Genomic DNA, 13,361 nt, shown 5'->3' with positions numbered 1-13,361 from the left:
GCAGAAACATAAGGAGTGAAGATCGGTGGGCAGAGTCGTTAATGAAGTTATCAAGTCAGTCTGATAAGCGCCTGAGAGACTGGTTTCACCACATTTTGAGATTGCCATGTTCGTGGTGTTTACCTGATGAATATTTGATATTTCCTTGGTGTATAGAGTTGCTGTTACCTGACTGTGGTGCTGGGAGGTGTAGTTGCCCTTAGCCCATGGGTCAGCTGCTCGTAGCACGCGGTTTTCCGGCCCAGTTCAAACTAATGTGGGTTTCAGTTTGGGGAAAGAGCTATGAGAAGACCTTCCACAGTGGTGTTCTTCTCAGATTCTATCAGAGCGAGGTTTTCAGTAACCAAGCTGATGTTCCTTTCCTGGGCTAATGCTCAGGATGTACTTGACCATTTCAGATGAACCTAATGGCTGATGTTAAACTCTGGGCAGCTGGTTGGAAGGACTGGATGCTGATCGTCACATCCACCCCCTGCTCCGGCAGGTTCCCATCCTGGGCCGTGCAGGATGGTGTCCGGCCAGGGTCTGAATATTTGCAGGAGACACCCCGCCACCTCCATGGCAGCCTGTTCCACCACTGGGCCACCCTCAGAGTAAAGAGGTTTTTTGTCCGGTTCATATGGAACTTGCTGTGTTCCAGTTTGTGCCCACTGGCCCTTGTTCTGTCACAGGGCACCACAGAGAAGAGCCTGGCCACATCCACCTATCACCTGCTCTTTTGATAAGCACTGATAAGATCCCCTCTCAGCCTTCTGTTCTCCAGGCTGAGCAGTCCCAAGGCTCTCAGCCTTCCCTCATACGGGAGATGTTCCTGGCCGTAGCCATCTTTGTGGCCCTTCGCTAGACTCTCTCTAGAAGTTCCCTGTATTTCTTGAACTCAGGAGCCCAGAACTGGTTTGTGGACCCAAAGACCTCCAAGTGGTTCAGGAAATAATTTCCTCATTTTTAATTTTTTACTAGTGTGTTAATAGGAGGGACTAGGAAGGAGGTGATTGGAGTATTTCTTCATGGTTGTAATACTTTGCTTAAATTTTTACCTTCTGGAATCATATTGTTTCATGGAAGTCCCACTTCACATTTATTGCATCTTTTTTAGAAGAATTCCACCTGTCTTGATTGCAAGGATTAAATTCTTAAATAACTTAAAAGTACCAAGTGAATGTTGACAAACATAGATGGATGTCCTACTTTGTTTCCTTTAAAGGTGTATTAAGTTTTTCAATATTTTTAAAGTGAGTTCCCGTGGTCTTGATAATTACTTTGCAGTGTTGTGACACAGACATGATGGTGGGGGGCTGCAGCAAGTGCTCGCACTGACGCCAAGGAAGAGCGGTCCCCATTCCGCAGCCCGCTATAATAAGCACATGTCCTCAATCACTGCACAGTTAGAATGGATCAGGTGCTTGAGGATGCAGGGCCACTGCTGCCCCTGTGCAATTCACACAGAGGTAATGTTCATGTTGTAATAGGAATCACTCCCACACATTCTGGTGGGGTTGAAAATTCCTCCCAAAACGTCCAAGTGAGGCTGTTGGGCTCAGACAGGGTCTCGTGTTCTTTCCCCTGGGTTTGCTTTCTTCAGGAACGCACCCTGCGTGCTGCCCCTTCAGACAGAGCCGGAGATGCACTCAATGTCCAGACCAAGCCGCGTTTTGAGAGGAAGGGCAGCCCACTGCAGAAGCCCCATCACCCTCCCCCTGGCTTGCACAGCTGTGGAAGGAGTGGACCTGCAAAAGAACGGTGCTTTTGTGCAGCGTGGTTATGTGTTTAACATAATAAATGTTTATTGTCCTCTAGAGCAAAGGAGCAATAGGCTAAATTATAGCCCGGGGAGGGAAAGCTAGAATCATGAGTATAGGCTGTTAATTATCTTTTTCTTTAGCTGTCATAATGTACTGGCGTTTGCCTGCAGCTCGCCCCCTCCCACCGATCCATTACCTCCACCACCACTATCTCCAAAATATCTGCCTCCCGAACCGCTGCTCCCCCATCCATCCTCCTCCTCTCCCTGTTTGCAAGGCATTCAGGCCCCAGGGGGATTTGTGACTTCTCCCCCCGGCAGCCGCCAGCAGTGATAAAGGCCCTCAGCCTGCCTCTCGCCAATTAATCAGCCCTCGTGCAGCCTCGATAGGGTGTTAATTTGTAAACTCAGTGGACAGGCAGCCGTGATAAGCCTCCGCAGCTGCTGCGTGTCTGCCGGGGGGGTGGGCAGATAAGGCTTCAGCTCTGGGACGCAGCCAAGAAATATTTTGGAGCAGTGAATTAGGAACAACAACAAAAGAGCCTTCTGCAGAGGCACTCCTTTGAGGTTGCTGCTGGTAATGCAGCAAGTCTCAATAGCAGCGGACAACAGCCTGTTTCCTGATAAGCTCTCTGACCTCCCCCTGGCCTGGGGAAGGTCATGTCAGGATGGAGTCTGTCCCAGCGGGTTGCCCCGGGCAGGTGTCACAGCCAGAGCCAGGAGCAGGACACGGTTTGCTCTGCACCTCTTGTGCTCACCTGCTCATTGCAGAAAATTTGGTACTGGTTCATCATGTCACCAGCAAGGGGATGGACTCTGAGGGCTCCCAGAACAGCATCGGTGTCAGGTGGTTTGGAGTGGCACCACGCATTCACTGCGTGTGGGATTCATGGAAAACGCTCAGCGCTACCTATTCTGCATGTGCAGTAAGAGCAGGAAGACAGCATTTCCCTGAAGCAGCAGGTCATCCTGAATGGTCTGAGACCACCAAGTGCTGCAGAAGCCTGAGAAATAGCAGTGCATCGTGGTGTGCTGTGAAACAGGCAAATGGAAACAGGTTGCTCTGATGACAGGCGTTTCTTCTGCTTACTTATTCAAGGTGGTGATGTCGAATGTTTCTCATTTGCCCATGCAATTTTCTCTTTTCTATTGAATCAATTATAGTTTCTTCAGCAATTGAAGAAAGATTTTACTGAGGTTGTATCAGCTCCTCAGTTCAGCTGAATCTTAATGATTCTGCCATCATTGGCCTCCCTAATTGTTCTAATGCTATCCGACAACAGGCAACAGACCGTGGAAGCTGTTCCTTCCCTGGCTGCCAGTGCAGGTTGTTATTTGGTACCTTTTTGAACCACAGCAATTCTCAGGCAGACAGTGACCTTTTTATGAAATCAAACGTCTTGCAAAACCCTCTTGATCTCTGAACAGTGATTTATGGCCATTTGTGTAGGAGGAGGCTGCAGGTGGGATTTGGGTGACACGTAATTGGTTAAAAGATAAAATGAAAGGAAGGTTGCCCTGCTGGTACAGAGATGGCAGGAGCTGCAGGAATGAATTGCTTGGCAGTGCGGAGCCTGGCCCTCCTCCTCCCGCCCTCCTCTGCTGGCTGCCAAGCCCTGTCTGGCAGGCCATTACAATGATAAATGCAGGTAGCTGGCAAGGACCACAGTTGAGAGTTTGTTCTAGCATGCCAAGCCCTGCTTGGCATTCTCCGTTGGTGCCAGCATTTGCACTCTTACTCGGTTTGACGGAAACCAGGACATGAGGTGTGAATTTATGTCCGCATCCTTCCAGGAGAGAGTTGGGATAATGAAATGCCAAGGCAGCCCTGGGAGCAGCAGAGTAATTTGGTAGGTACCAAACAACAGTCTGCCACCTGTCATTTGCAGTGCAGTCCCTGCTCTCGCCCATCACTCTTCCTACAATGCAGCCTTTGAATTATAAGGAGTCTTGGGTAGTTCTGCAAAGAGCGCTTTCCATTCTGTTTGATTTAGTGCAAATAAAAATCCGTATCCCGGCCAAATAGATAGTCTGGCTAGATAGTTTCAAGCTGTAATGACAATAATACAAACTCCTATAGTAGTATGTTGTGCAGTGTTCTCAACCTTTCCTCCTCATAGACAGACTTTCCCCTATATTTTGTAGCAAAAGCTAAATCAGTAATCAAGTCTGCGGTTGCCTAAGTCAATGTCTAGGTAATGGAAACAATTTAAATGTGGAAGCCTAGGCTGAAAAGCCTGTCTGTTCTGGGGTGGATCAGCCCTAGGGAAGAGGCATGAGATCTCTACTGGTGGAGATGTGTAAAATCAGATTGCGCAAAGCCCTTCTCTAAATGTATTGTGGAGAATTGTTTTTCACTGACTGGGGCATATATCAGTTGCTCTTGGCATCCACGTGCTGCTGCCTCTGATCTGCGGTGAAAGTCACAGCCTGCCCTGGTGATGAAGGGGGAGGACTGGCCTTTGGGTGCTGCTCACATACCAGACTTTCCTACAGCAAAGGCGGTGCTGTTCCCTGTGAGCAGAGAGGTGAGAACAGCCTGGTGTAGGACTGGGGCAGCAGCATCTCCCTTTACTTCCTGCTTTTCCTTTTGTTTGTGTTGGTTGGAACATACGAACATGAAAAAAAAGGGGAAATCAGAGCTGATTTGAATGGAAAATAGTCAGGAATGTAAAATCAAGATAAGTTTTGGTTGTGGTTTGGGAGCTGTGGTTGGGGGATATAGAGATAAGCACAGAGCACACCTTCGTTTAAATTAGGCCATGCAGGCACAGTGCTGTTAGGCAAGGGCTTTTTGGCTGGGATTAATGAGAGACAGCTGGAAAATGTCTTTTTCTGGTCAGTGTCACTGCAAACAGCTGAGGGACCTTCTGCAGCTGTAGGACTGGCTGCGGTGAGGCCCAGGAACTCCCCAGCTTCCTCCCTTCTCCTCCCTCACAAGGATTTTTTGCAGTGCATGTATTTATTTATTTATTGAAGCCGAGCTGGGAAGGAGAGGGAGTTTGATCTTTTCCTCTGGGAGACAGCGACTGCTCAAAGGAAGGTGAATCATAAAGCATGGCTAATGGAGGGAATAGGAACAGGAAAGCTCCAGGCTGCAGCCATCCCCCCCGGGGCTGCAGGGCGGATGGAGAGGTGGGGGAGTGGAGTTGGTGGGCTGTGCCCAAGGTGTCTGCATTGGGGCCCTTGGTGGGCTCTCCTCTGTCACAGCAAGGAGCACGCTGAGCAGGAAGGGACAGACCGGAACAGCAGTGTTTAGAATTGCATTTGCTGCTTCACGTAGACTGGCTTGATCCATCCCCAAATGCTCTGGATTCAAAACGGTGGTGTTTTCAACTTCACGCTGTGTTGCTGAAAGAGAAGGCGCAGAGCAGAAGTGCAGCACAGCACTGCAGAGCAGCAGTGGGCTCGGCTGCTCGCTGCCCAGCACTGGCTGAATCTCATCAGCTATGCAGCATCTCCTCGCCGTGCCTTCCAGTCAGCACGGGTTTTACATCACTCTGCTTCCACCTTGCCATCGTGTGAATCTGGTGCAATTCAAGAGTGAATTGGGACCTCTGATCTCTGCTTCCAGGCTCTCTCTGGCCTAATTTCATTCTCTGTTCCCAGACCTGTGCTGGCTTCTCAAAGGGGCTGTTGGAAAAAATAGGCATGGTTATATAAACCACTGACAGAATTCAGCGCTCGCAGAAGAAAAAGTGATGAAGAGAGACATGTGTGTGTTGTGAAAGGCCCTTAACAGGGCTGAACAGCACTGCATATGCATGTGTAAAATCAGTACGAGGTGGGAACCCAAACAGGTATGTTCTGTACTAAAGTGAGGTCCCAGAAGCATTTTCTTTCTCATGGACCCTCTGCAGAGTGAACTTCTGCACAAGATGTGGAAAACCCACCTCCTCCCAGAGATGGTCTTGAATCAAAATTGATCCCGAAGTGTTTGGGAGCACTTTAAGGCATTGCTGTTTCAGCACATGGTTGCCTGGTCGAGGTGTTTGTCCTGCACATTTCGCTGCATTCTGTTGGAGTGCAGTGAAAAGCGCAGCTGAAGTTCTAGGGATGTTGCTAGAAAGCTTGAGGTCCATCCAGAATTCATCTTGTTTAGTCGTTAGTCCTTATTTGCATTGGGAATCAACAGCCATAATTGATGTGTTCCTTACCAGCTGGAACTAGGTTTTTCTGGGCACTTTGGTCACTGTGCAGGTACCTAAGGGGGTTTCCAGAAGCACTATGTGCCTGGCAGTCCCTGCAGGCTGGTGCCCCTGGCAGCTGCTGGGCACCGGTCCCTTTGGAGAGCAGTGGCTGTAAATCCTGCACAGAGGTCTCTGGAGGGAAGGGGACCGGTGAGCCCCTTTGCTATTGAGGGATAAGCACCAGCTGAAAAGTGGGTTTGTAGTCCAGCAAGTATCTGGCTCCCTTCTGCTTGGTGCCCTAGCACAGCTGGGTTGCTCTCAGCCAGCCGTGTACCCCAAAGCTGAATTTTCCTGGAAGGTGTCACAAGAAGTGCTTCACATACTTCAGCATTTTGCCTGAGGTGGTGCATGGAACGACCGACTTGAAGATCTGTCTTTCTTTTGTCTTCTCAGTCGAACTGGGATTTCCCTCCAAAAATAATACTGCTTTTGAAAAAGGCCATAGGTTCCCAGAAGTCCCAGCACACCCCTCACAAAGCAGGCACTGTTACTTACAAGTTGCTGCATTGCTTCTGGATCCTGGAATGTGCTGAATACTTTCTTGGTCTTCAGGGTGAATTTCAGTTTGTTTTTGTGCATGTGTGTGATTCCCAGGTTGCTCTTTCACTTCCATGTGTACCCAGTTCTATTTCCTATAGGAGAATCACAAACTAAACAAATACCTTCCGCTGTTACTGAGCTGGTGTTGCTGCTCAAAGGGCCCTGCTATTAATGGCTCACAGAATCAGCTGGGACGCTGACATGCTGAAATGCCTCGCTAGACAAGCGATCAAGTGGCATCAGAGTGGTACAGGCAGGGGAACAGATCAAAGGGAAGAATGAGAATTGGTTCCGAATTCTCAAGTAGTGGCTGTGCTTTATTCTGAAAGTCTCTCTGAGCATATCCAACACTTCTGGTTTGAAAACCTCCTGGAGAAAGGTTTCTTGAGAGCTTTTCAGTGCTTGCTATGTTCGGTAGCATTTTGCAAACAGTCTCACTCGAGACCAGCTCTTGGCTATCTAAAAGATAGTGACATGTAAGCTGTGTTACTGCCTGCTCTTCTTCTTGCCTACCACACTGCACTCGGATTTGGAGGGATGCTTGGCTTTTGCTCTGACAGGACCTTTGTGCCAGCTCCCGACCACCAGCACACGCTTTCCCTCTTTGTGAGCCCGAGCTGCGGCCGTGTTGGCAGTGTTGTGTGAGCAGAGCACGGGGTATCAGGTTGGATCTGCTGCTCCGTGCTGCGGGGCGCTGCGTGGGGAGCTGCAGCACTTCTGCTCGCAGCGATAAGGAACTGTTTATTCCCTGCAAGCAATTTTATAGGCTACGAAGAAGGAGAGGGGGGAAGAATAGTAATTACCGCAGGGCCTGACATAGCTTGTGATGCCAGCTCTGTCAGATGATATTGTTCTGTTCTACATAATCATTAAATGATTAATCTGTAAGAGCTCTTGCACCTTTCAGCTGCCCTGGGGAGGCAGGAGCCGTGGTGAATGAGGCCCGTGGCCGCACAGCCCGCCTGCCCAGGAGCCTGTGCTGCGTCCTCTGAGGGAACACCGCCGGGGTGAAGCTTCTTATGCTAAAGCAGTGCTTATGTTTGCTGGGATCCAGGGGAGGAATGGTGAAGGAATGGTGCTGGCTGCTAAGCTGCAGCAGCGACTGCCTCGGAAGCTGCCAGTCTGTGAAATGGCAGTGTGTGTGTCTGCTGGGACACATCCCGCAGCCTTTATGCTTGCGATACAAAGGTCGGTACTGTGGATGAGGGTGGGACTTTGCAAGCAGCAGCTTTTATTAGAACATGCCCGTCTGGGGCTCGGCTGTGATGCAGTTAGAGCAGAAGAGCTCCGTGGGGAATGGAGACGAAGAGCAGATGTACCGGAGAGCCGTGGGGTGTCTTTTGTCTGCCGCCTGGGGCTGTGGCCGTCTCCCTGCCTCGTGCAGCAGCAGAAGGAGCTGCGGGGTGCAGGCTGTGCTCCTGGAAGCTCCCAGCGAGAGGGAAGGGGAAATGCCTCCTTTTGCTTTCTAATCAAAAAAGAAGAGGGATTTCCTGGGATGGCTTGAACCCGTCCGCATAAAGGACTCCCAGTGCTTGGCTTTGCTCACAAGGGAAGATTTCCACTTTTAATTTTTTTTTTTAATCCCTGCTTAATCATATGCAAATGATTTGCTTGAAACAGCAGAAAAACTTGGGAGGGGACTTGTTCTAGCAGATGCATTGGTTTGCTGGATTTTTTCACTCATTAGTGGGCTCCCTCAGACACATAGGTTTTATTGTATGCTTTCTTTAAAGGGTGACTGATGAAATTGAATGATGTATTCAGGCTCTTCCTCCCCCAGCTCCCCTTCTGCCTTTACTGCAGCTCGCAGAATATGCTATAGCACAGGCATTCACTGTTCCAGCGCAGTGCTTATGCCAAAAACGGTTCGGATCTGGAGCTGGAAATCACCAGAAACGAGAGCAAAAGTTACTGTAAACTTTAGGTGTGAAAGTTTGTGTCTGCAAACCGGGGCTGTGATGTCGAAAGCTGTGCTCTGTAAATGTTGGCTGTGATTGCTGAGGGCGGTGCCACATGTGCGGTTTTGCTATCAGCAGACTGAGCAATAATCCATGTGTTTTACTTTCTCTTAAAAGTGATTTTTCTTACTCGACTTCCTTGAACACAGTTTTCGTATCATTCGGACCCGAAGCAATAAGTGCTCCTCTTGGTTACACAGCAGCGGTCCCAGCTGCACCCTGGGTTCCGTGTTGCACCGCCTGTGAGCTGGGTAGCCTGCTTTATCCACCTGCCACATGTCCAGGGCTCCAGCAGAGCCTGCCTTAGCGTTAGCATCCCCAGCCTGTGTTCCCAGAGCCCACAGATCTCCTTGGGATCCGTCATGACATAGTGCTGATTGGATGTGAAAAATGTGAACAATGGGTTGTAAATTCAGAGCTGGCTGTCATTTTGTGCACTGCTCTTGCTGCTGCGTGATGCCGTTACACTTTCTTTGCAACCCAGCCTAGACAAAGCCCCATTGAATCCTGGTTTGTCTTCTGTTTGGTCAGTGCACTGACGGCGTGCTGCAGCTAGTTGCTTTCCCTTGACATTTTAGGCTCCTTCTGCAGAGCTGTGTGGCAGCCATACATGTCACAGCCACACGTGCAGCTTCGTCCTGGGCATGATTGAGAATTTCTTTCTCATGCGCCTCAGCCTCAGTGTATTTTTTTTTTTTTTGTAGATTTCTCTTTCTTTATACATTTGCATCCAGTAAGACGTTCAGTGCTTGCAGTGCCAATTTCCATTGAAGTCACATTAGTAGATCACCCTTCCTTGCTCCTGTCTGTATCTGATGCAGATTTTGCATTTTACTGTTTGTTTGTTTGTTTTTCCTCTGGAGTCATCACTTAAAATATATAACAATGTACAATTCACGGTGCTCTTTCTCATGTGGATCTTCCAAGGCACCTTGTAAGGTGAAATTAGTGAAATCAAAAAGAAAACCAACTTAGTTCAGCCATGTGTTGAATTAATTCATTTTTTGTAAAGCAGAGTCAAAGGAGAAAGCTTTCTTTTACATTTGGTATCTTTTGCCCTTTCGCTCTGTACCTCACCCCATGTTCTTTGTGCAGCACTGAGTGCCAAAATGCTGGCAATAATGTTAGCTGTCTCATAGATGGTGGTAATGATGGTGCTCCCTGCTCTCAGACCAGCTTTCATTCCGTAGAGGCTGCTTGCCGTTTTATCAGATAGTGAGGAGGAAGAGCTTATGCTGCAATAGGTTGGCTGTTTGAATGTGGGAGGTGGGGGTGGAGGAAGCCATCAAATTAACTCATAAAAGCTTTATTTACAATGAATGGGCTTTTTTTCCTGTCTGCCATTATCATCTTGTCTGTAACCCAGTGACCCTGATTATCATGAGGCTGTTTACAAGGTTTAGGTTAATTGGATTTCTTTAACTATTTCCCAGAGCTGTGAGGAGTGCGAATGCACAGCCGTGGAGTTCAGACAGCATAGTGCAACCCAGTTTGCAAGGAGATGGTCTTCTTCCAAGAGGAAGTCGTTTTATTTCGTATTCAACTAAGTGCAAAGCAGCATGGACCTATCATTTGGTGTAATGTTGTACAACACCCTCTTTCATATGGATGTCTTCATTTGCAACTTGTGTTTTCAATACACCAACCGCATTTTACGTCTTCAGCAAGAAATGAGCTTATTTTCAGTGAGATAGGCTTGGAAATGTTTGGTTTTTTTCTTCAGCTTGAAAGCAGTTTCACTGGTTTTGTTTTTATATGAAGAATTGTGGATAAAATAGCTGTGCATTGCATGGCTGCCTAAATAAACGAGGCAGGAGGATATAGCTGGGTGAGATCAGGACAGTGCTTCTACATGCTTTGCTTTCATCTACTTAGGATGCACGCTTGTTCTTTAATGGCACAACATTGCACCCTCCAGGTGCAGCATGTAATTGCAGGTCTACAGATAACAGACTTGTTTTATCAGCTGTGTTTTTGTGAGCAAGCCTTCCTAAATTCTCCTTGAGTATTACTCACCCTCTCTTTCTCTTTCCTTTTCAGGCTTCTGTAGGATCTGAGAAGCTGTTCTCCCCTGCAGCAAATAAAGGTAAGTGATTTGGAGAAATTCTTTCTTGACGTTACAGCAAGTGATTTGTGTGTGAGGCTGTAGTGAACATCATGCAAATGGCAGAATATTTGTTTTTCCAGCACCTATACTTTTGCCACATCCATTGTCATAAAGATCAGCCTTGCAGATTTGTGTTACGTTAAAATGAAAAGCTGTTGTCTCAATGTGGGATGAGACCTCTTCTCTGCAAGTCAGAGCCACAGCACACGTCTTATGGAGAGGAATTACTGGCAGAGGAGAAGTCAGCCCTTGGTATAGCTGGTTCTCTCCAATACAATCAAATCTTCATTTCTTCCAAGCAAAGAAATATTTCATTGTTTGTTTCATATCTTAAGTATTATTCTTAGAAGGCCTTGCCCATCTGCCTCCTGCCTATGCATACAGAGCATTTGTGTCTGTCTCAGCTCTCCAAAATGTGGTGGAAGGTACTTGGTATGTCGCAGGGTTTCAGCTCCAGCTATTACTATTAATTGCAAGTTACCTGTGATACTCACTGGGTGTTGCTAAGAGACTGAGCCAGTTAGGATTCACACTGGGAGTGACAGTGACATATTTCTAAATATGCCAGGCTGTCCTTCAGGGGCTCAGTGCAGCTGTGAAATGGGGCTTCTCCAGTTCCTGTTGTTGCTAGGGACAGACTCGCTTAGCTGGATACTGCAGGTAAAAATCGTGAAGAAGTAGCTTGAAGGACAAAGTGTGGAATATGATTGAAAGTATTGTGTTGGGAATGGTTCCACTGTATCATGCAAGGTTTTGTACTCAGAGGACAGTGAGGCCCCAGCGCTGCCCAGAGCTGTGGTGCCCCATCCCTGGAGGTGCCCGAGGCCGTGGCTGTGCCCTGGGCAGCCTGAGCTGGGGGACACACAGCCCGTGGCACAGGGGTGGCACTAGGTGGGCTTTAAGGTCACTTCCAACCCAAACCATGCTGTGATTCTGTGATATGGCTCCGAATAAACTGGCAGGGCATGCAGCTGTTCTGCAACATTCCCAGCATTGAGCTGCGGCATAAAAAGTAGGAGGGACATACAAATACCCTGAAGGGGGAGATCAGCAAGTGAAAAGTGGTGAAATAACTTTCTTGCGTTATTACAAGAGGACCAAGAAAAAGGAGTAGTTTGCAGTTGTGTAGGAGTGGGTGCTGGCCATGAACAGGTGTTGTGGTGTGTGCTGCATCACCTGGATACAGGCCCAGGTTATAGCTGGGATCTTCAGCAGTGTTAAGTATTAGGAATTCTCCTTCTTTCCAGGCTTTGCAAATTATCAGTTCCAGTGTGGAAACTGATGACAAGACTATTGTGTTATTACATTTGCAGATATTTTTATGAAAGTATGTGGTTTGATGTGGGGGAAGGAGAGAATTTAAACAAATGGGGAAGAGCATTTATCTTCTGTCGGCCTTGGCTCGCTGGTAAGGCAAGCCAGATTGCCCATACGGTACTGCCTCGGCAAAACAAAACTCTTGCCATCCTGAATAAACGCGTGGCACAGAGATCTGCTGCAGAGGCTTGTGTTGAAGTGTGAGCAGCTTTGTTGGCTCCTCCTTGTGTTGAAGCCCAAGATCCCCCACCCCTTCATATCACAGAGCAGCTCAGCAACACGAGTTTTCAAAATACCTCTCCGTCGGGAAGTTAAATGTGTGAATGCTGCGAATTTGCTGTCTTGAAGTCTTTTCACTGCTGTTTATATCGCTGTAGCTGACGGCTGTTCATGTTTGGTTTGCTGTGGAAGTAGATGGTGCAGTGTTGGGTTTGGATGGTAATTTTTGCCTCGGTCTTGTCCTTGTGCTCAGCAGTGCTGGCAGACCTTGCTGAGAGGCACGGGCTGTGCTGCGGGCAGGCTCTGTCGGGCACTGCCTCCGCTCCTGCTGAGAGGTGAGATTAATTTGTCTCGTCGAGATTTTGTGCAGAAACTCAAACAGTGCTAAATTCTACCCTCGCCCTGTTGTCACTCTGCGACGCAGGAGCCAGAACTTGTCTCTCACACATGCAAATGCACACCGTGCCGACAGGGCCGGGCTTGGCGATGCCATATGGCCAAGAGAAAGCAATTTTCAAAGCGTTTCACTGGAATTCCTTTTGCAAGATAACTGCATTGACTTCAGGCACGCATTGGAGCCATGGCGGTGGGGCTGGAACTTCCAGTCAATGGTGGGCACACACTGCTCGCCTCCTGAGGGCACTTGTACAGTGCACTGCTGTAAATTATTTGGGGCTTTCTGTAGAGACTGCAGCCAGCACAGCCGCAGCAGGGCAGTTGTCAATTAAAGGCAGGCCTGCTCTGTGGCGCAGCAAGGCAGACTTGTCATCTGGCGCAGCTCTCCCTGTTCTCCACAGGCTTTCCCCAGGGATGTGTTTGACCTAGCTTATTTGCTTTATGCTGTCCTAGCTTATCAGCGGCTTAGCAATGCAATTAAGTGCTAAGATAGATAGTTCTCACCTGTTGGAGGCTGGAACAGCTGTAAAATGTCACCTTTGACCACGTGTGGCAGCTCCGCAGAGCGGCCGAGGAGCAGTGCCTGGTGCTCGCTGGGAGTGCTGCTCTTGGCCCTTGGCCACAGACCTGCAGTGGGACGTGGGCTGAGCTGCTGGGGCTCAGGAGTGAAAGCGCCCCGCAGGAGGAAACAGCAGCTCAGAAGAAAAGCAGAGGATCCCCAGCCTGCCGTACCAATGGCTTTTTGCTGACGTAGGAAAGCAGCTGTTGAGTGCTCATTGTGGCGGGGCAGTTGTGGGGACGTTTGCTGCCCACGGCCTGGTGTTAACCTCCTCTGGGTGCATGAATCAATCAACAAATAATAAAGGTCTGTTTGCGCTCTTACAGGCTCCTTT

General features: G+C 48.6%; 1 protein-coding gene across 16 annotated transcripts in view; it reads left to right on the top strand.

Moving 5' to 3' along the window:
* The window catches only part of FBRSL1 (fibrosin like 1), a 308,187-nt gene that overhangs the window by 250,215 nt on the left and 44,611 nt on the right, over nt 1-13,361 (top strand). For all 16 annotated transcript variants that reach the window (XM_031555941.1, XM_031555939.1, XM_031555936.1 and 13 more), the window contains one exon: nt 10,470-10,515. In XM_031555941.1, the coding sequence (XP_031411801.1) occupies nt 10,470-10,515 (46 nt within the window). The remainder of the gene's footprint in view (nt 1-10,469; nt 10,516-13,361) is intronic.

The sequence above is a fragment of the Meleagris gallopavo genome, chromosome 17 (assembly GCF_000146605.3).
Source record: "Meleagris gallopavo isolate NT-WF06-2002-E0010 breed Aviagen turkey brand Nicholas breeding stock chromosome 17, Turkey_5.1, whole genome shotgun sequence".
NCBI classification, from domain to species: domain Eukaryota; kingdom Metazoa; phylum Chordata; class Aves; order Galliformes; family Phasianidae; genus Meleagris; species Meleagris gallopavo.
The sequence above is the reverse complement of the archived record's forward strand: the minus strand, read 5'-3'. Positions and strand labels throughout refer to the sequence as shown.